Genomic DNA, 22,828 nt, shown 5'->3' with positions numbered 1-22,828 from the left:
ATATATAGATATATATATACATATACACACACACACACACACAGGTATTTTTACATTTCTCTATAAAATCACAGTGCAAAGGCCATAAAAACCAATCAAATACGTGTCCTTAGCAGCTGCAGTGAGAACGATGAATTCTCATTGGCTGTTTGTGTTACTGTGTAACTCTGCTCCTTGCTCAGTGAGCCCATATGTCCCTTGTGATGACATCAGTGTCCTCACAGCTGCTGAACCGGCTAAGTGGACATTTTGTGTTAGTTCACGTTTAAAGGGAACGTTCATCCATGAGACCAATCACAACCGCCTAAAAGGGGATTCTAGCCAAGTCCTTTTTTTTTCTACATAATGGGAAGGAGTTAGAGAAGCATTTGCTTGGGAGTTTTTGTGCTCGGCATCTCGGTCCATCAAGAACACGTATTCCACATCTAAAAGGAATAACTAAAATGGCTCCAATCCCATCCTAGAAACAAGAGCAACATATTCCAGTTAATGTCTATTAAGCGAAATACGGAGGTTGCCATTGCAGACCGCTCTCTGAAAATGCTAGTTGCCTGGCTGACTTTCTAAACTCCTGATCCAAAACAAGTATGCAAGAAAGTGGAAGTCAGATTTCCTTGTCTGTGTACTTCTGTGTGTGACTCTACATATTGAAGCAGGTATGTTTGCATGACAGCCAGACAATGAGCAGTTGTCAGCACTGGCAGCCTATTTGTTTCTCCTGGGAAAGATAACTGTATACGAGGTCTGTTATGGTGCCACCTAATGTTCACCATAGTGTATTACAGCAGTGAAAGAACAACCAAGGTTCTGAATCTGAGCAACTGTAAGTCTCAGAGATTATTATAACTTCAAACAGATATGCAATCTTTGCTGGATGGAGTAAATAAAGAATTAAAGCCGACCTTTATCCATATCCTTAAAATAACAACAATCACACCTTTATTACGCTAACATCAGTGGTAACAGCATCAGTGGTTCCTATTGTGAAAATGATTAATAATATAAAACTAGCCTAAGGGTAATATCGTGTATACATATTTCCATGCTCAGATTCTATTTACTGAAAAATCCTCTAAAAAAAAAAAAAGACGCAGAGACCGAATCACGGTTTAAGAGGCACTTTAAGGAACATTAATAAAAGAACATGTAAATGACTCCATGGTGTTGCAGAGGGGTCCACTGTTACAACAAAACTTGTGCATTTAAATAATAACACTGAAAATGACAAAGAAACACATTAATATTAGAAACCCTAAAGCAAATGGTAACGGAGCAGTCATAGGGTGTGGAACTGGGGGCCTGGCATGACAATGATGTTACCATACGGAGAGTTCTGTACCATCCTGATGGCATTCTTATTCTTTAGCACCAAGAGGCTGTAGAACTTAGTAGCTGCCTCCTTCTTTTTATCGTTCTCGCATATAGTATTGAAGTTAAATGAGTTGACTCCAGACTGGTTTATTTCCTGCGGAAAAAAACAAATATCAGGCAGGAAAAAGCAAATATGGAAACATACTGGACAGATTGATAACAGTTATATAGAAATACTGACAAGGTCTGCAGGCTTTGCCTTATCTCGAGAAAAGGGGAGCACGCAGCACTGCTGGGCAGATTAATAGAAAACAGATTAAGTTCCCCCCTGTCTCTCCCTGCTCTCTCTTATGCGCTCTGGCTTTACCCCATCCTCTTCTTCCCTAGATCTCTTCCTTCTGTCTTCCCCCTTTGTAAATTGGAAAACTGGTGATTGGCATAGCGAGCCACACCGATCTACCTACTTGAACTAAGCTATGTGCTTGTATGTTTACAAACCACAATGACGCCACCCGGTTTATATGGCACAACGGCAGGGAGCCCAACCGGCGACAGATTAACATGCTCTAGTCTCCGTGTCGGAGATATGCTTAATGGATGTATGTCTGTTTTATGTCGGATCCCCAGGAGGGCGGTGGCCCTGGCGGATGCCATTCTGTTGACTATATGTAACAATTTATCCTCATACTGTTATTCGTTTGACTGTATCTCATGTGTGCCGTTGTATAAATAAAGAATTTATTAAAAAAAATTAAACAGATTAAAATGCACTGTCCCCGTCTCCCAACTGGGCTCCTGTGTTGTCACCCCGTCATACAGGTTTCCGATGGAGACCATAAGTGGACATTTGAACAAACATTGCCCAGACATGGTCCACATCTGGAGACATTTATCTCTGACCTTTATTTACCAAATTTTGTCCAAGTTTTAGATAGTAGTTTGATGCTCACACTTTGTTTGGCTTCAAACCTCTCCAAAGCCTGGGCTGCACTGCAGCATAAAAAGCTTAATCTACTCCAGGGGCTCCAGCTCCCTCGGAGCTTATTTTTCACCCATAAAAAATAGATGATTGTCAAAGGCAGGGAAGAGGTGACATCTGTTGGCTGTCTTCAGCCCAGAAACTACAATTCACAGCAGAAGATCAAACTTCCTTTAAACCAAACACAATCTTTTATTTATTTGTGTAACAAAATATGACTCTTACTTTTAAACAGTTTAGCATCTTCTGAGTTCTTTTGGCCCATTGGTGCTCATCACTTTCTTGAATGCTCTCAGTTGGCTCCTGAGAATGTGAAATTATTAGCAAATATTACATACAACTGGAGATTTTGTTCTTAAAGTGCACCTGTCTTAGTGTTCAGCTAGTTTGCTGGCCCCCAGATTGATGCCTGCACATACTTTTTCTGTTTTCTGGTCCAGAACCCAGGGGCCCAAACTTTAGGGTGCATTCAAATGCAAATGTTGTCACTTCCAAGCAGAACTGACCTGTCCCTTTCCACACCATTTGGTTGGCCCATCATTCTGCTGGACAGCCTTACTGGCCAATAAGAAGGTGCATGAGGCAGCTCTCAACAATAATAGGAAGTGTTAACATTTGCATTAGGCAAATGTATTTCAAAAAGTGAGTGACAATGCGTAGAATGCAACAATAAGTCCCTAGTCACACCTACGTGTTCCATGAACGTGCGCCAAACAGTGTGACGCGCGTGTGTCACGCACAGCGTGACGCACGTTCATGGAAAGGGTAAAAGACATGCAACGCGCTTGCAGTGTCATTACATGCAAACGCAGGACACAAACACCTGCAAACAGGCTGGGATGCACATTGCCGTTGCAAGTGTTCCCGCTACGTGATAGTGTGAAGGGAGACAAAGGCTGTAATCTAACTAGTTATAAAATTGTAGTACTGTATTTAGCACCATTCATTACTTTCAGAAAGATCAGGTGATGTCTATGGTCAGCCTTAGCAACACAGCATTCTCACTTATCTTCAACAGAGGATACAGACTGAGGATGCAATTCAGTTTTACACTCTGGATGTAAAACACATAAGATGCTTCTCCTTTTAACTTAACTCACTTCTTGTACCAGGCTGCTCTCATGGGCGACTTGCTGGTCAAAGCCTGGCAATTCATGCATTCCTGAGGGCTCTTCACTGAAGGTGGAGCTTATATCTGTCACTGCAGTAGCCTCAAGCTGCGGTAGATCTGGAGAGTTACGAGGAATAAACAATCAATGTCTTGCAGATGAACGATATTAATCAAGAAACCTTTTCTTTCATTAAGAGTCCAGCACCCATCTAGAATCCCTTGCTGCAGGGCACAGTGAAATCATCTACCCACACATTCATCACTGACAGTAGAAAGCAAGTTGTTCATAATATTCTTACCCTGTTCTTCTTGATCTTGTTGTTGTGTTTCAACTTCAGGTTCTGAAGGCATTTCTTGTGCTTTTTTTTTAGTAGTGGCTGATCGATTGCTTTTTCCAGTCTCTGATCTCTGGTTTTGTGTAAACAGCTGAACAGAATCATATTAGTATAGATGCAAAAAAACAAAACTCTGTTGAATAACATTACAGAGCACAGTTGTTGAGTCCATTGTGGGACACAGCTCTGAAGAATTCTGAGACGTAGGGTTATGCTGCTGCCTCCAGGAGAAATGGACACTAGGCAAAAAAAATAAAAGCCTGTCACTTTAAGGACATAACCCCTCACACCTGCCAGTTGTAGCAAGCGGTATAAAAAAGGAAATGAGGGGAGGAAGCTGTGTCCCTCAATGGACTCAGAGAAAAGGATTTTACGGTTAGAGCACCCGGGGGTGTTCGCAAGCGCCTCGTGCCGAGCCTGCCGGGAAGCTATCAGCGCCAATCACAGGCACTGAGACATGTTCCCGGTCCGCAGCTGCAGAGATGGGGAAATGTCTCGGTGCCTGTGATTGGCCCTGCGCGCTGATAGCTTCCCGGCGGGCTCGGCACGAGGCGCTTGCGAACACGCCTGAGTCCATCACTACCTGGGACCCTACAACACTTCCCCAACTCAGCTCTCTCTAAACAGAAATACCCCCTTCCCCCAGCACCACCACTACTTTTCAGCTTCCTGTCCAGGCATTTTCATTTTACAAATCAAACTTTTAGCTGGAAACTCCATATGAAGAAATACATCATTTTATTAAAGTACACAAAATAAGAAGATTTTTTAACAGACACTCACTATAGGAAAAAGGTATACAAAGTATGTCTTTAATTATAATGTAATTCACAAATACCCTCCTCATCTCACTGGTCATGCTAGCTGCTTCAAGACCACTTTATAGGCTCCATAATTTTGGTGGTAGAATCAGAAGAAGCTCTGATCCTGGGCCTTGCAAATCTTAGGTTTTAGTGTAAATAAAAAAACAATATTTCATCCAGTTATGAATATATAAAAAATGTGTTTGTATAGAAAGGGCAAATGTAATTGAAACAGTCTTGGTGTCTGTAATACCCTATGCTGCAGCATTCAAGAAAGGGAGGGACAGTAACTAATCAGGGCATTTTTACTTTGCATGGTGCTATCAGTCAAATATACTTACAGAGAAAAACAAACACAGGCATGACCTCATCAGTGTGCTGCTGCTCCATCATTGTCCACTAAACAGAAGCAGTGGTCCTCACCCAGGCTGCATTGAATAACTGATGTGGGGTCACTGACTTAGGTTGTCCAACAGGGATGCCAAAATTACAAGGCTGCTCACATATATATCTTTTAGCTTTGCATTGCGGTTTGCACAGAGTATGACTTTAAAGACATCCTGTAAAGGAAGAAGCTCTATACTTGCATATCCCATGAATGGGGAGGTAAACCTTTTCTGTGTTCAAGATAGCTGCTGCTAATGAGCATTTATGGTTGTGACTGATAGCATGTCCCCCCCCCCAATGGGTAATGTTGTCCTACCCACCATCCCCTACATCACTACTGTGTCCTCTAGCGATGGAGGGTTGGCAGAAGGAACCAATGTGTTTAGCGGGGAACACTTGGAAGTGTTATATAGAAGGAGCACCCAGGACTCATAAAGATAAGGAAGATTTACCCTCACCACCCGTGGGTATAAACCTTCTTTTACAGGGTTATTCTAGTCTAACTTCGCCCAGCGTCTAATAGACATACTGGACAATAATTCTACTCCACTGCAAAGTCTGCTGACAAGAAACCATAGATCTGTAATTTGTTTTACATTTTAGAGCTAAAATATTGTTGTTTGTACAAGTGAATGAAAAATACACAATGATTGCAGTGTTTTATGTTATTAAAGAAATGTGATAGTCATTTGAGAGAGGTCTAAAGTGCCATTTGGGGAATATACTTTTTTGGACACTGCTTACCATTTGAAGGTCAGTGTTGATTACAGGCTGAGCTGGCTCAGATAGCAGCCATTGAACCCCTCCGGTCTTCTTCCACTCCATCATGCAGTGTGTGGGGGGAGCAATATCCATGGTGGTCAGGGTATCTAAAGTGTCTTCCAGCTGTTGACGGAAGAAGGTGCTGGAAATCTGCTTTGAATCATCCACCGTAAGATTCCTTTTTTTTCTTGTTCGCTTTCTCTTTTCAATTTCTAAATAAAGCAATAAGTCCTTAGGAATCCTTCAACTAGAAAGTTAGTTGTATTCTATAAATGGCACATTTTAGTGATATAATATTTGATATATTTTTCAAGGGCCTTAGAACATTTAATCCAGTTCATGGGTGAAGCAACCTCAATAGGTTGGACTTGATGGACTAATGTCTTTATTTAACCTCAAATACTATGTAACAATAGGAAGGCCCTTCTCTTTGGTGGCTATAGACCAGCTTTTCTCTGTTTCCAGTACAAGTGGGAGATTAAGCCAGATTCACCTTCAAGATGGGTTGGTGTTTATGGGAGGCCTTCGGGCCCCAAACTCTTTACACCAGTCCACTGCTCTCTAGCTCTGGGGAGAATGACCTGTATGCTTGGTGCACTGGACAGGTATTGAGGGGTAAAGGACATACCTACTTTGTATTTTCAAAAAGAAAAAAAAAAGATTAAAACAACCTTTTTTATAAATAATGAGTGGTCCAGATGGCAGAATATGATCAGGCATACAGCCAAGGAAGCAGATTGTCCTTTCATGCGAATTCACACCTCTACACAATGCCACACTCTCACTAAAATCAAAAGACAGCAGCACTGCAGGGAAACCCCATTCCTGTCACTAGAATTCCTGACCTTGGTTTTCTATTAAACATAGCTCATAGCATATGGTATTGATGAGGGTAAGCATATGACAGACAACCGAAAAACTCAGTTCAACATGGTGTGCCAAGGTTGCCTATCCTTGCTCTAAGACAACCTTTCTGAACTATTTTATCTCAGATTAACCCTTGTGGTATTGCGTGGCAATCCAACAGTAGAACTGGGGGTTGTAGTCACCCAGAACTCTCAGCCAGAGGCACTGAGCAGTTCCAGGAAGCAAATTCAAGGAAGGGGGAAAGAGCTGACTGTGCAGTTCTTCCCAGGTTTTATGGATTTGGCATGGGATCCTGGAACTGGGAGGGATGAGATCTCCAGTCCTTGGTTCGTGGTTTAGTAGTGTCCAGTACCTAATGATTGCACACCTGTGCACAGCCCTTATGGAAAGGGTGCTGGCTGGTGTTCAGGGCTCCAGGAGACAAAGAGAGCCAGTGACACATGAGGGATGTGGTTAAGAGTCCCACGAGAGGTGGACTGTGGCTCTGTTAAGAAAAACCCTAATGTTCGGGGACTGGGACACAAGGAATATGTGCAACAACCTGAAGTGGGTGAGATTATGTCATACATTCGGTTTTGCTGAAATACAAGCGACCCTGTGTTATCACTGAAGAAAGTTGTTGTTCGTTTGTGAAAGAAATAAAGTCTGTCCTGTTATGTTAAAGTGGCTTCAAGACTCGTCTTTGAGTGTTCACCATTTGTGCTAATTTCCCCAAATATCACACCCTTGATAGAATTTTCAGCTTTCAGGGAACACCTGCTAAAATATATATTTATAGTCGACTCTACATGAGCAAGATCAGTAAATGTTATATATAATGCTGAATAAAATAATGTGGCATAGCTAGAGTATTGGACACTGAAGGTAGAGCATTTGTTTAACACCTCCTGCTCTATATTTTCAAAATAGTTTTCAGTAACAATCACAAATGAAAAATAATAATGTCTATAAAAGAAACACAGGCAGACATCCAAACACTGGTCTGTGGAGAAATGCCTCCTTACATTGGTGGTCAGTGGAAGTGGCATTAGCGGTCACTGGGAGAAGGGCATCTTTACATTATGGTCAGTGAGAGAGGTGCCTCCCATACAACTATGTTCAGTAAAAAGAAGACCGCCCCTTACACAGTGGTCAGTGAAAAGAGACACAGTGGTTTCCATATACCTTTTGCCTTATAGTGCACATCTCACATTGTGTAATTATTAAGACTATATTTTGAGTACCTGTAGCATCCAAGGGTTCCAGGACAAAGCTAATTTCAGACTGAAGTGAGCTGCTATTTCCTTCGGCAGGATTTTCCATTGGCATTTCCGGGTCTGTGTTACTTGAATTAGCTGCTGATAAAACAATGCACATTACTAGAAATACACATGGGCTGCCCTACCAGAGGATGTAACCAGTACGTCACCAAACAAGTTATTTTAGCAGAGACATCAAAGATGATTTTTTCATAGGTGGCCACTGAACTGCCCAAAAAACCTCCAAGAACAGGTGAGGAGATACAATTCTCTCCTTTCTCACTCCTCTATGTGGAAAATTTAATGGTCAATTCTATTCACTGAGATATTTTCCAACAAGCTTCAATAAATCACACCTCCAACTGTCAGAGGTACTGAGTACTGCCTCCGGACAGAACAGAAACATCTTGATTTTAGCAACCAATGCTAACCATGATGATGTCATTTAAGGCCACTATTACCCCTTTTGTCTGATAAACTGCATGATTCCTGGCTACCTACATAATTTACTGTCTATATTGCATAATAAAATTAAATATGGGGTTCATTCAACCACATGCAGCAGCCAATGAACATGTGCTTCTACTGTGAATGACAGAAAAGTTTTAATATAGTAGGTGTTAGCACTAATTTTCTACAACACTGGTTATAAATACTGCATGACTGAAGCACGTGACTTTTCACACTTAACAGAATCTATTGAGTTATTGATATGTATTGATCTTATATTACCACTCGCTCTAATAATAACTGACCTTTCACATACAGAAAAAGTATTAGTGAGAAGGCCTGGGATTACTGCCAAGGTCATCCAAAGTTACTTGAATTGATTTGCATCGATCTGAAAAATCTGCCCAAGGCCTGTGATTGAGTCCCACAATTCATGCACAGTGCTTTTCATACACACAGTACATCAAACACTTATTATTATCTAGTACTATAAACACTAAGGCTGGGTTCACACCTAGGCGTATGGAATATGCGCGTTTGTCGCACGTTTTTACCGTGATTCCCTGTAAAAAAACGCGCGTTTCCGAGGGCTACCTAGCTGTATCCCAATGGATACGCACGGCAAATACGCCCCAAAGAAGCTCCTGTACTTCTTTGGGCGTAGGGGGTTTTGCAGTGCGTTCTTACGCGCTGTAAAACGCCCAGGTGGGAACCATGCCCATAGGCAATCATTGGTTTTCACATGTTGAGCGTTTTACAGAGCGTAGGAACGCGCTATAAAACGCCCAGGTGTGAACCAGGCCTAAGAGGGGAATTTATCAAAATAGGAGCAGACAAACTCTGGAGCAGCTGTGCACGGCAACCAATCTAAATCTCTCTTCAGTTTGTTGAGTTAAGTTTTTGGAATGAAAGAGAGAATCTGATTGGTTGCCATGCACAGCTGCTCCAGATTTTGTCTGCTCCAGCTTTGATAAATTCCCCTCCTTGTGTTTATAAAGTGATGTACAATATAAAGAGGCACACCACCATACGCAAAACAAAAATTATTGTATACACACACACACACAAAATTACAGACGCATAGTCAGTAAACAATAAGGGCTAATTTATACTTCTGCTCTCTTCCACACAATTTCATATATAAGAAAAGTAATGAAAATACAACCCCCTGTTAGCGGAGCTACCCTTGCCCACACTACAGATGGTGTCATGCTTGAAGCACCTGCCGATCGATTGCTTTAAAAGGAGCAGACAAGGAGCTTTATAGCGGCAATGGCTCCTAGCTGTTTGGCTCTCTTTAGCTTCCCTTGGAAACCAATTGCTTAGCTGCAATATATTATTTTTTGTACTTGGATTTAGATACACTTTAAAACAGCAGGCAGCTCCAAGGGCGAGTTTTAAATAGAATCGGAATAACCTCTTTAACAAACTGTAGCTTATACATACCTGCAAGAAGCTCACCCTCTAAATATTGCTCTTGGGCAAGTGGGCTGGCTAGCAGAGTTACCTCTTTGCTCGCATCCATGTCCAGGGGATTGTATTCTGCAAACAACGTACTGTAAGCTAAGGAAAAACAGAAGGTGTGATTATTTTGGTTGAAAGAAAATTCCTTTATCAGATAAATCTATAGCAGGATCCAACATACAGTATAATGTGTTATAAGTTCAGTAAAGATAAATGTAACATTTCACATTTGTATTGTTCCTGTGCAATTTGTAAACCAGTGTATTAGTGTTGCTTCATACAGTCTATGTGTTTGTGGATCATATGGGCCAAGGGTAGCCAAACTCCGGCCCTCGAGCTGTGGTGAAACTACAAATCCCATGATCCTACTCTCCGGGAGTCTTGTCTGTGGCTGAGAATCTTGCAATGCCTCATGGGATTTGTAGATCCACCACAGCTGGAGGGTCAAAGTTTGGCTACCTCTGATATAGGCTATTCTATGAGATCCCACAGTGGACAGTGTAATAATTCTACATAACAGGCCTTCCAAGTGCCATGTCATTGGCTGGAGCAATGTTTGCGTCTTTTGATCCTTATTGAACAGAACAACATGCTGTGTGCTGTATTCTATAAACTGTACATCTATAATACAACACAGCTAGGCACACACAATGGTGACATACCGAAAACATTTGCAGCAGTGTCTTCATCTCCAAATAAGTCATGGTTAAAAAGGTTTTCGGCATCCTCATTGAGACCCACAAAGCTGCTCTCAGGAAGAACACTGTTGGTGCTTACTTCAAAACTGCTTTCATTATTAAACTCCTCTCTTAGTGGATCTAGGTTTCCTGTAGAATAGATTCAAAGTGTAGAGTCATACACGGCAAAATCATCTGGAATTCTTTACTGTGGCCACATTTCCACTGTAATGAGAAGCAATGACATGATTATGGACTTATATGGGCTCCTTAAGCCCTCATTCACACTGTAATCGGCCCGAGCGTACAGCTCCGTGCTGCGTGCACGGCCGTATCGGGCAGCTCCTGGAAAGGACAGGTGCTGCGTGTTTTTAGTACGCAGCCCCCGTCCTTTTCTATGGGACTACACGGCCGTACGCCCCCCTACGCTCAGCCGCCCTGCACGTCTGTACGGGTGAGCGCCCCTACGGACCTGCACTTGAGGCCGCGTACTCCCATAGAGGACAGGGGCTGATTATCAATCACACGCAGCACCTGTCCTTCCTAGGAGCTGCTCGATAAGGCGCTGCACGCAGCACGGAGCTGTACGTGCGGGCCAATTACAGTGTGAATGAGGCCTTATACTTATGTGTTGTGGTAATGTGCAATAAAACAAGAGCATGACTGGTATTCTGGGAGGCATCAGGGGTGATGCACTGAGACCAAGCAGATAGGGGACAAATAATCCACTCATCTGACTACAGTATGCCAGGAACCTGGAAGTACTCTGATCTGAGTGCTCTCAGGTTCATTACGCAGGTCCCCGAAACTCCACCGCACTCCATCCTGACTGTTCTGCAGGAAGTCTCTAGGCCCCCAGGAGTGGCAGGAGAGCCTGGGGACATTGAGCAAAAAGGGCTGCACACTAAACAGGTTGTAGGACACTGCTTGGCAGTCTAAGGGTTAAAGCTAAACTCCGGGCAGATGTAAAAAATCCAACTCTAAAAACACAGCTGTGTATTCTTAACAAATAACTAAATATATTTTAAAATACAACTAATGTAAGTACCAGAGCAACTGGGTTGGTATTTATCTCTTGTAGCTCCGTGCAAGGTAGAACTGTAGCTGTGTGGCAGGTCTGTGTAAATATCGGGACTTAATAAACAGACACATATACTTTCGCAGGTAAAACTACAACTTAAAGTGACATTAAAGGTTACTTGTTTTCCCCCACCCAATGTTAGTGTCAGGACTTACCTTAAATGATGTCTCTTAATCCGATCATCTTCTTCCTTACGGACCCTCCAGCGCTGGTGCGGGTCTCCGATCCAGCACTGACTCCTCTGTCCTCCTCTTCTCTGATGTCCCATGGACTCTTTGTGGGTGCATGCTGCTCCATAGACTTACCTTGTGTCTCTCCTCGTCACCTGGCCGAACATTTGAACTGCGCATGCGCCCGCCCCAAGATCTATTGCTTGCTAGTAGATTAATAACCCTTTAATATGTACTTCATTTATTTATATGCCTGTCTGGAGTTCAGCTTTAAATAAAGCTTCTTGATAGTCTGAGTGGCATTCACTTCATCAAACTAGAACACAAAGCTCACGATATATCCCCAGTCAATTCTCTCATGTTAGTTCATATACCTGATTACACTGTTATTTATAAAACAAGCACACGGTTATACACACAGACTAGTAACTCATTGGGTCTGTTTCTAAAGTAATACTGCCTTTCTATTTTCCCCATTCATTTTCCCAATACACCTGACCGATAGAGCCATTGTGTATTGACCTAATGCAGGGTTAGAGAACAAGCCTCTCTGTTATTTATAACATAGTCGAGTCCTCACCAATGCTTTCTTGAATACATTGCCGGTTATAATCTTCTTTCATTGTGATGTCCTCTACACGGCTTTGGTTTAGTGTGAAATGATCGACTGCTTCAATGTTACTATAAAAGGTATGCAAAAACACAGAAATAAATTCAGAATTTAAGAACAATAAGCAACCTAGGCTAATGTTTCAGGAAAATATCATACTCTGTGATGATGTCACATGCAGAAAAATATCAATAAAACGTAATAAAACCACTTGATTTTTTTCTTTGTCTAACTGTAATTGAAACCAGGAATTTCAATCTATACACCGAGATGAATATCCTATAATTCCCCTCCTATGCTAATATTATTTATCTTAAAAACAAGGGGGAAACAATAGCCATAGCTGACCATATGACTGCTATGGAGTCGGCCTGGAGGGGGGGCTCTAAGGAGATGTCTGGTTACCTGTGGCAATAGCAGTTTGCAAATACATTTGAGTGAAAAAAATGTAAATATAGTTGGTGAATCTATTCACAAATTATATGAAAATAAATATTGAACTAAAGATATTGCTTTTAACACAGAGACTGGAGAGACATAGGACCCCTTAGCGGTTTTGTTATGGGACCCCATTACCCATAGATATGGAACTGCTTTAAATAAATACAGGAAACAAGTTGCCGAATAAAAGAGAGAGCTCCTAAAAACCCTAACGCTGGGTTCACACCTAGGCGTATTACGCATGCACGTCTGTCGCGCGACCGTCACGCGTTTTTTTTTACCGCGAATCGCGGTAAAAAAATTGCGCGACCGTCGCGCGATTCCGAAGGCTACTTGGCTGTATTTCAATGGAAAACGCCCTCCAAAACGTCCCAAAGAAGTACATGTACTTGTTTAGGCGTCAGCCGTTTTGTAGGGCGTTCAGACGTGCGGAAACATGGAAAGGTGTGAACCATACCCATAGAAAACAATGGGATTTTCATGGTTGTACGTTTTGTAGAGCGTTCATAGAGCGTTGAACGCCCGACAAAACGGAAAGGTGTGAACGGGGCCTAAACCATACAAAAGTATGAAATAACAGGAGATTCTCTAAAAACATTTCTAAAAATATTTTTATTCCAAAAATAATGAAGAGTCATTCCTCCCAAAACTGATATTTTACTGGGAGGTGATAGATAGTTCAACCACCTGAAAATTTCTTATAACTCTCTGGGACTTTATTGCTGGGAAGAAGAACTACAGCCAGGACTTAAATACTTTTTATGTAGAGTAGGAAAGGGATACATTTTTCTCTCCTGATTTTTTCTGTCCTGTGAAATTTCTCTTAACTTTGTGTCTCGCAGATGCAACAGGAAGTGGGTGGAAATCCCTACAAAGTGAGGGGAATTCCCTGCTTAGATAGTGGTCAGTGGAACAGGTGTCCCCATTGAAAGTTTTCCCCTCACCCCTTACCGTAACTTTCAGTCTTGATTACAATGGCCAACAAAACATATAGAGAGGCATCGGAGTGTGAGGCCTAGTGCATTGGGATGTGCGCACATAGGTACAAACACGTGTGTGCGTGTCTTATTACATAAATACATACAAAGACCTTGGGCATACCAGATTCCCAGCTCTTCACCTGACCCTTACCTCTTCCAGCAGGGGAGAAGAACTTTGTGATCTCTCCCCCGGATCAGTTACTAAAAACACGGCACCTGCTGTTTCGATGTTGCGCTCGGGGTGATTAGGGGTTGCACACCTGGCACACTCCCTGCGCACGCCTATGTAGAGAGGGTGCATTTCCCAAGCAGTGAAATAATAAAAATGTAATTGGTTCACCTGTTACAGTAAAATGAGAAAAAAAATAATTCTAAAACTTACTTTAAATCAGGCAGCTGATTATTAAAATCATAGAACTCTTCTTGACGAGTGATGGATTTATACTGAGCTTCCTGATTGGTATCTGACAGATCCAACATTTCTACAAACAAGGTAGTCAGAGATTAGACACAATACAATACCAGCCAAGTGCACCTTCAATATCATTGCTCTATTTTTGTACATTCTTTATTTAGTAAGCAGTAAAAGAGATGAAAACAGAATATTGACATTCAATAGACAGCCACAACAGTATGCAATAAGACCAACTCACTGTATTACAAGGAAGCCGTCACATAGAAGTAAGGGAGGTAGCATGAACCTATAGCTTTATTCATCGTGGGCAAAGCACAGGTTTTCTATAAAGCCCAACTCCACCCCCCTTACTGGGAAGCGCCACTGCACTTGTTTTTTTTATGTACATACAAACCTTTTTTCCTGCAGTCTTCAGCCCGGTTACATGACATCACAGGTCCTGTTCTTCCACTGGCAGTGAGCAGGTCCTGAATGCTGCAGAGAGCACTGCCATGTTATGTTCTGTCACCTTTTCTGCAGCAGTCTACTGTGAGTCCAGAGCGACCTGATGACACACTTCCAAGGAGATTGGTCCTTGATACCCTGAGCTCACAGAAAGATTAACTTGCCTCTGTTTGCTGATACCCAAGCAAGGCTACTATTAAAAGTCCCCCCTCTTCCACCTTATGTACCATGTCTATGTATTCCCCAGCCCCATGTACTAATACTCTATGGATATCGCTTTGAATGCCATAGACTAGTTGCATGGAATGGTCTTTGTATATAACATATACACAAATGTCATGTTTCTCCTTACCTGAAGAATCTGAGGAAACAGAAAATAAGTTAAAAAATAAAGAAGGCGGTTTAAACAATGCTGAGTGACATTTAATCCAAGAGTACCGGCATTGGATCACAGTGGGAAGTCTATGGGAGGCATTGCTGGAGATAGGGTGAGTATTGCAGCCAGAGATAGTTTTTGTTTTATTTTTGCTGGCGTGGGACAAGAAATTTAAAAAAAAGAGTTGGGTTTTAAGTACACAACATAGAAAAAGCACACATATTATTCAACTTGCAAGTAACTTATAAACCGGCAAGCAATAGTTAGTCTTTATAAAATCCAAGTTTTATAAATCACATTCTTTACTACTACCCCCATTTAGCACCATCAGCTTCCGGATACCTGGACGGAAGGCAAGTTTCATTTTGAGCAGAGAGTCACTGCAGTCGGTCAGCAGATATTTTGTCTTTCGGTTGTACACTCGCACTACTCCAAGAAGTAAATGTCCTGATATTCTCAAGGACATGACCATCTACAAGACAGATGTTTAAGATATTAAAAGTCGGTTCCCAGCTATTTTCCACCCACAGCTGTATAACACCACAAATAACGATCTGGCAACATGGTTCAGCATATATACCTTTGCAGACACGATATTCTTGATGGCCATTTCAAGGTTGCATTCAAATATATTGCTCTTGGTCAGTTTCTTGTGCCAGTGAGCTGCAATCCATATCTTGGCCAGGATCCCATGCTTGTCCAGAAGAACATGTGTGTAAAACATTTTTTTTAAAAACTCACAGACATCTACAAGCTGCAATACATGATACTGATTGTTATTACTTTGACACATTGACATATTCTTTTGTTTACTAACAATACTGTAGTTATATTTGTTTAAAAAAGAAAAGGTACATGGCTGTAATATGTAATAACTATAAACCTGTTATGAGAAGTAATACTTTTTACAGCTGCCCAGTACTGGGCTGGTGCAGTATTGATACCCTCTAGTATTTGTAGAGAAAAGGGTGTGATGACCGTGTCAAGCTGGCTTGTAGGGAATAATAGATAGTCAACCATAGACACTGCCCCCTTTTTTGCAGTATGTGTCCATTCACCTCCAGTCCGAGTGTAGTTCTATTTTAAAGCATACACAATTTTTTATCCTACATCTTTATCAGATTGCTATGCATTTAGCCAGCATGCTACTTTGTCCTGTTTTTAGGCTGACACTGCTTCCATTACACTGATTCTGTATTATAAGTTCTAAGGTGGCACACATCAAAGGATTCTCTTTTGGTGAGATGTTGCTTAGAGTCCAACAAACCGCAGAAGTGGGTGTGCGTCTGCAGATTTTAGAACTTGTTTTAGAAGCAAGAGCACATTTCTATAGATAGCAACCTCACTAGGATACAGACCGCATACAAGCAGTAACTTGATTGAAGAGTATGTGTAACATTATTGACAATAAGGGGTTCATTTAAAAAAAAGTTGTGCTTGGCATGCCTTTTCCACTAGCATCCCTAGAAGCTACTAATGAGTACAGGAAATTCCTATACTTGTCAGTGCCATCTAGGAGCACTAGTGCCATGTACTCTGGGTGGAATTTTTTTAAAATTAATCCGTAAGTGATGGTGGTCCACAACTTGTCAATAAAGTTGTGAATACTTTACAATGTAGTTACTGGTTTCTTGTCTGTCTGTTCCAGTGCTAGGAAATTATGGACACCGTCACTCCAAGGTAGAATAACGTCTCTTTATTGACGTTTAAATGCAACAAAACACTTATTGCCGGTGTCCATAATTTCCTATATTCTATTCAGACGGTGGCCATCCGTCGACTGCTGATGCACCCAACCCATCATCACGGATTAGCGGTAAGGAGTGCAATGGGTACACGGATTGTTACTGTTCCAGTGCTAGGACAAGGACCTTTAGCACCCAAGTGGAAAAGGCCAAAGTGAGCCGTCCTCCATGAGCTGTGAACTACTTCAGCATGATAGAGTGCAGGTCCTGCCTTTTTTGCACCTCAACCTGCTCAAGTGCCCAAGGTGGCCACCTCTTCATCTCTATGCCTATCCATAGAGATGCTAGAGAGAGAGCTATAGCAGGCTCACTTTTAATGCATCTTCTAAGCATGGGTGGGCAATTAATTTTTTAAAGGGGCCGCATGAAAAACTAGGACTGTTGTGGATGGCCGAATCAATAGGGACAGTTGGTTTGGCCCTCCACAGCAGTCCCAGTTTCTCATGTGATCAACAAACGGTACCACGCAATGCTCCTATCGTGCGTTACAGTGCGGCAGGTGTGTTTAATTGCCATTCATTTGTATAGCACCCAAAACAAACCTCCTGGCTGCAATGCGAACGTAATTCAGATATGGGTTGATCGCTGGCCTGTGCTAATCTATGAGTGGCAGTGGACAGCAGTGTATCCACTGTCAGCCAACCATAAATGAGTGCAGGTCGGTGATCGGTCCATGTGTGGACCGCAGGCCGAACTGCCACAGACCAAGGGGTGGATAAGGCCGACCGGCCTAGAATGCCCAGGTCTGTTCTAAGACCTTGTTCTTGGCTTTATGGCGCAGCTGCAAATTCAGTTCTGCAGATTCTTGTGGCTGGAATCGCGTGTGGCTTTTAACAGCTGAGACAGAGATCATTGCCCCTGGACGCAAGCAGCTGGACCTTAGAGCCTGGTGTGAATGAGGCCTGAATAAATGAGATTTTCGGTGATGTGGAGGATGAAAAGTCGGTGGCCTTGCTATGGCCTGTGACAAGATTTGCTGCACTGATCTTACAAACAAGAAATGTGCAAGCAATACAGTTTAAATATGCTCCAAGCTGTGCTCCATCTGGCACAATGCTCTGAGTCATTTCCATATTCTGCTTTTCAGCATATCCATTCTATACACGACCACTTCAAAACTGGGCAGCCTGCATGCATACAATGTACATCTACAGTACTTTAAACAGGCAGGCAATTATTTATTATCGAGCAACCCCCCTTAAACATATGAAAATATTTGGGTCCAAATTATATTGACTAAATAACGAAGTCTCCTTTATTTGGTCTACCTTCCTTCGAAGGGAACAGTGAGACGCCATTATGACTAGAAGCTGATAGTCTTACCGCCTGGGACTGCAATCTAAGAGTGTTCTTTAACACTCTCAAAGCACTTCCCATTCCATCTTCAATGATTTATCCTCTCAGGACTGTCAAACTGGCGCCCCTTCAAGGTTTTCTCAGGGCCGCAAAGCATCCTGGGAACCTTGCCGTTGTATGACATAAACATGTTCCACGTTTTAAAGGAAAACTAGAACCTATTTTCCTGAAAGTGCATGTATAACACTATGTATGTTTTAGTCTTGGAGGAGGGTAAGAACTCCTGTCTGTGGCCCCGCTAGGTAGATTCCCCCCCTGTATTTCTCCTTGTGTCTATTAGCACTGAGATAGAGGGGACATTTGTTCCAGTGATTTCCTCTCACTACTCTGGGACAGGAAATAAGAAGAAAGTTTCTATTTCCCTGAGTTATCCTAAAACTTGCCATATATCTATACACATACTGTATGTGCATGTATACACTGTGTGCGCAATTATTAGGCAAGTGAGCATTTTGACCAAATCACCATTTTTATGCATATTGTCCAACTCCAAGCTGTATAAACTTGAAGGCTTATTGGATGTCAGCATATCAGGTGATGTTTATTTGTGTAATGAGGGGGGTGTGGCCTTAGGAGATCAACACCCACTATCATATTACAAACAACACAGGCAGCTTCTTTTCCTCAGGCAAAATGGGCCAAAAAAGAGATTTAGCTGACTCTGAAAAGTCAAAAATTGTAAAAATTCTTTCAGAGGGATCCAGGACTCTTGAACTTGCTCAGATATTGGGATGTGATTACAGAACCATCGAACGTTTTGTTGCAAATAGGCAGCAGGGTCGCCAGAAACGTGTTGAGAAAGAAAGACGCCAAAGATTTGAGAAGAATGAAACGTGAAGCTCCCAGGAAGCCGTTATCCTCCAGTGCCGTCATATTCCAGAACTGCAACCTACCTGGAGGGCCCAGAAGTACAAGGTGTTCAGTGCTCAGAGACATGGCCGAGGTAAGGAAACCCGACCACCACTGAACACACGTCAGGACTGGGCCAAGAAATATCTGAAGACGGATCTTACAAAGGTTTTATGGACTGATGAGATCAGAGTGACTCTTGATAGACCACATGGGTGGATAGGTGGCTGGATCAGTAACGGGTACAGAGTTCCACTTCCACTCAGACGCCAGCAAGGTGGAGGTGGGGTACTGGTATGGGCTGGTATTAATAAAGATGAGCTAGTTGGACCTTTTCGGGTTGTAGATGGACTCAAAATCAACTCCCAAAACTACTGCCAGGTTTTAGAAGACACTTTCTTCAAGCCGTGCTACAGGAAAACGTCTGACCATGATATGTATGCAGGACAATGCTCCATCGCACGCATCCGAGTACTCCACTGCGTGGCCTTAAAGATGGAAGAATGATGACATGGCCGCCTTCCTCACCTGACCTAAACCCTACTGAGAACTTGTGAGCCCTTATTAAATGAGAGAGTTACAGTGAAGGAAAACAGTGCACCTCTCTGAACAGTGTCTGGGGGGCCGTAGTTGCTGCTGCACAAAAACATGATGGTCAACAGATGAAGAAACTGACAGACTCCATGGATGGGAGGCTGAGGACTGACAGACTCCATGGATGGGCGGCTGAGGACTGACAGACTCCGTGTATGGGAGGCTGAGGACTGACAGACTCCATGGATGGGAGGCTCAGGACGGGTATTGGTGATATTGGTCACTGATTTTGTTTTTGAAAATGTCAGAAATGTTTATTTGTAAATGTTAAGTTGTTTGTTTCTTATTCTTCTCACTTTAACACATGAAAATAAACAAGTGAGACGGAACATTTCTGTTTTCCATTTAGTTGCTTAAATATTTACCATTTACCTTCTTCAATATTCAGGTTTGAGGTTTATTACCATTTTGGATTGACCGAGAGCTCTGGAGTTGTTCAATAAGGAAATTAATCCTCAAAAATACAAATTGTCTGACTATTTTTTTCCCCAACCTTTTTGAAAATGTTTACATTATATTAAAATTATTTTATTATTATTATTTATTTTCACTTTACTGTTGGGGGCTTTGGGGACATTTCTGAGGACACAGAGTCCCTTTTTCTTATTCTGCAACCCCTGTTATGAATGACCGGGAATCCTCTATACTGAGTGCTCCTGTCCATTCATAAACTGTAGAGATAGTATAAGTTACTATGTCCACAATTCTGAATGAACAGGAAATGATGTAGAACACTTCCTGTTCCTTTCCTATCTGGGGACACAGTAAGAATACTATGTCCTTAGTTATTTATAAACACTCGGCAATCAGTTCTGATCACCGAGTGATCTCCATCCTGACCAGTGGTGTCACAAGGGGGTGCGGCCCGCACCCCCCTTGTGACACCATAATGACAGTCATTTTGGTGTAACTCAATCTAAAAAGTCGGGCACCTGGTCATGGACCAAGAGCCCAACAGTGTCAGAAGAGAGGAGGGGACCCGGCGGCACACCTCATTCCGCCGGGAGAACGTCCCCTCCTCTCTCTGCCGGCTTCCATCAACAAGATGTCCGCCGGCAGGCGTCAATTAGACGGTCACGCATGCGTGTTGACATCAATTAGATGCTCACGCATGCACGATGCGTGGGTGTCACCCGGTCTCCGCTCCGGGTGACACCCACCCACGGGACGCCCCTGATCCTGACTCCTCCGCCTGTCACAGGAGGCTGAGCGGGGCAATGCCGGAGGAGAGCTCGGCCTCCTCTGACAACTCTCTCCTCTCAGCACCGTCCCGTTTGGCCTACTGAAAGCTTCTCTCCTCCCTGCTGGACTCCGGTCTGCGTCCCCTCCGATCCCCGCTGCCTCTGCTGACACAGGAGGGGGAAAGCAGCTGGCATCGGAGGGGACACAGACGGGTGTCCAGCAGGAGAAGCTGAATTTTCGGCTGTTATGGTACTATCGGCATTTTACCCATAGTACCATTTTTGGTGTAAATTTTGGTGTATCATGGACCCCAATGTGGCGCCACGTGGGCCTGGTGATTGGCTGTTCGGGTCTGAGCACCGCCGTGAAGGTAAGTTCTGCAAGTCAGTCGCAACTAAATGCAAAACACAAATGTCCACCCCTCATCCAAAGAGAGCCAAGCGAATCCAAAGAGAGCCAAGCGAATACCATTTCCTGCGCCGAGTGGTGCATTATCTGACAGGAATGCAGGGGTGCCAATATTTCTGTCCATGACTGGCCAGGTACAGGAAGTTTTGAACAATATATAAATGTTTACAATCAGAAACCATGGCAACCCGATGGACATTTCCTGTCTGGATGATGGGAGGACTGTGCTGGGAAATACCGGTCACCTGGCAGTCGTACGGAGCAGAGGGATCGCTCAGGTCTGCGATGCTGGAGAGGAATCATGGCAGATTTGTGCATTACTTAATGGAAACGAGGACGCCTGCACATAGGAGTGAACTGGCTTTCAGGAAATGGTATTCGCTTGGCTCTCTTTGGATGGGGGGTGGACCATAACAGGGGGGGGGGGCTATCCCTGGGTTTTGGGGTGACTGGACACGGCCAGGCGTCTAACATCTTCATGAAAGCCATTCACGTCCATGTGACAGCGTCCTCATTGAATGCTGGAAACCCATCCGAGGTTGACACACAGGCTGCCACCGCTGAACTATATTTCTGAAAATGCTCATCGCCTGTCTCTCTCATAGTTTTATTCCGGTCCATTTTTGAAGCTCATGTTGGCTTGTTGCCAGGCAACCAGCTTTTATTATTTCCATCCTGCAGAAAATACTAGAGGCCTGGCTGCCATGTTGCTCACAAAGCAGAACCAGGCAACTAACATTTACCACAGAAGCTGACAACATTGCACACGGACAGACAAGACACCACAACGTCCACCTCAGTTCACATTCCTAATGACGTCATTTATATTATTCCATTCCCTGAAAGCAGCCATGTCGGGTCACTCCCCCTTTCTCTAATTGACTACAACCCCCAGCGTCCCTAGCCACCCCAAGCAGAAAACACGAACCGGGAAGAGATACAACCTGACAGGGCTTGGCACGGGATTTGCGGAGCCCGCCTTTTTTTTTATATTTCTGCCTCGGGCGGACTGGACGGGTAATAGCCCCCTGCGCGAGGGCAGGGTCACGTGGATGTTCGTAAAGCGCGCCAGCGTAGGAGGGGCTTGATTGGCTGAACGCGGCAGGGTCACGTGGCCGTTCAGACACTTGATACAATCGGAGCGTAGAAAACGGTCTGCGCGAGGGCAGGGTCACGTGGCCATTGGGAAGGCTTGAATACTGGACGCTGACGGAAAGAAAAAAACGGTCGGAGGGCAGGAGTCACATGACCGCCCGTAAGTAACTTGATTGGCTGAATTCGACTGTTTACAAATAGATATCATTTTGCTATATAATAATTGATGTGACATGATTAGAAGTATGAATTGACCGTCTCTGACTTGCACTCATTTACCCCTGCAGCAGGGCATCGTAGGAAAGTAGCTGCTGTAAACGCCATTTTCCTGGCTGCCTCTGCCTAGTCATCACTTCCTGAGTGGCTGGCTGAAAACAAGCATGCAGCAAGTAAAGTCAGAGATTCCAGTCTACATACCATATTTCTGAAACAGTGACTCTGCAATCAAGGGGCCACCTATTCTTGAAGCGAAACCCAAACACTAAAGCGACGCGCAGACATTTTGTTTTTTAGAATGAGCGGTGGCTTATTCATATGTAAATAGCACTGCCCATTCATATGTAAATATCACATTTGAGACTATTCTCAGTGGGGGGGCCATTATCCCCCATCTTAATTTTAATTGCCCCTGTCTGCCTGACATGAAACCCGGACACAGCATTCAAAACCCGGACTGTCCAGGTGGCAAACCTACAGCC

General features: G+C 43.2%; 1 protein-coding gene across 1 annotated transcript; it reads right to left on the bottom strand.

The window, feature by feature from the left end:
* Nucleotides 1-1,276: 1,276 nt before the first annotated feature.
* Nucleotides 1,277-18,875, bottom strand: RAD21L1 (RAD21 cohesin complex component like 1). Its single transcript, XM_018556382.1, has 13 exons — nt 18,744-18,875; nt 15,482-15,655; nt 15,244-15,373; nt 14,878-14,886; nt 14,049-14,148; nt 12,216-12,316; nt 10,370-10,534; nt 9,690-9,806; nt 5,671-5,900; nt 3,701-3,827; nt 3,391-3,518; nt 2,516-2,593; nt 1,277-1,465 (listed from the first exon to the last, which is right to left on the bottom strand). The coding sequence occupies exons 1-13, from the start codon at nt 18,873-18,875 to the stop codon at nt 1,277-1,279; spliced, it is 1,680 nt and encodes a 559-aa protein (XP_018411884.1).
* Between the last annotated feature and the right edge of the window lie 3,953 nt (nt 18,876-22,828).

This window comes from Nanorana parkeri, unplaced genomic scaffold, assembly GCF_000935625.1.
Source record: "Nanorana parkeri isolate BGI_ZX_2015 unplaced genomic scaffold, ASM93562v1 scaffold237, whole genome shotgun sequence".
Taxonomy (NCBI): domain Eukaryota; kingdom Metazoa; phylum Chordata; class Amphibia; order Anura; family Dicroglossidae; genus Nanorana; species Nanorana parkeri.
This window is presented reverse-complemented; position numbering and strand designations above follow the sequence as displayed.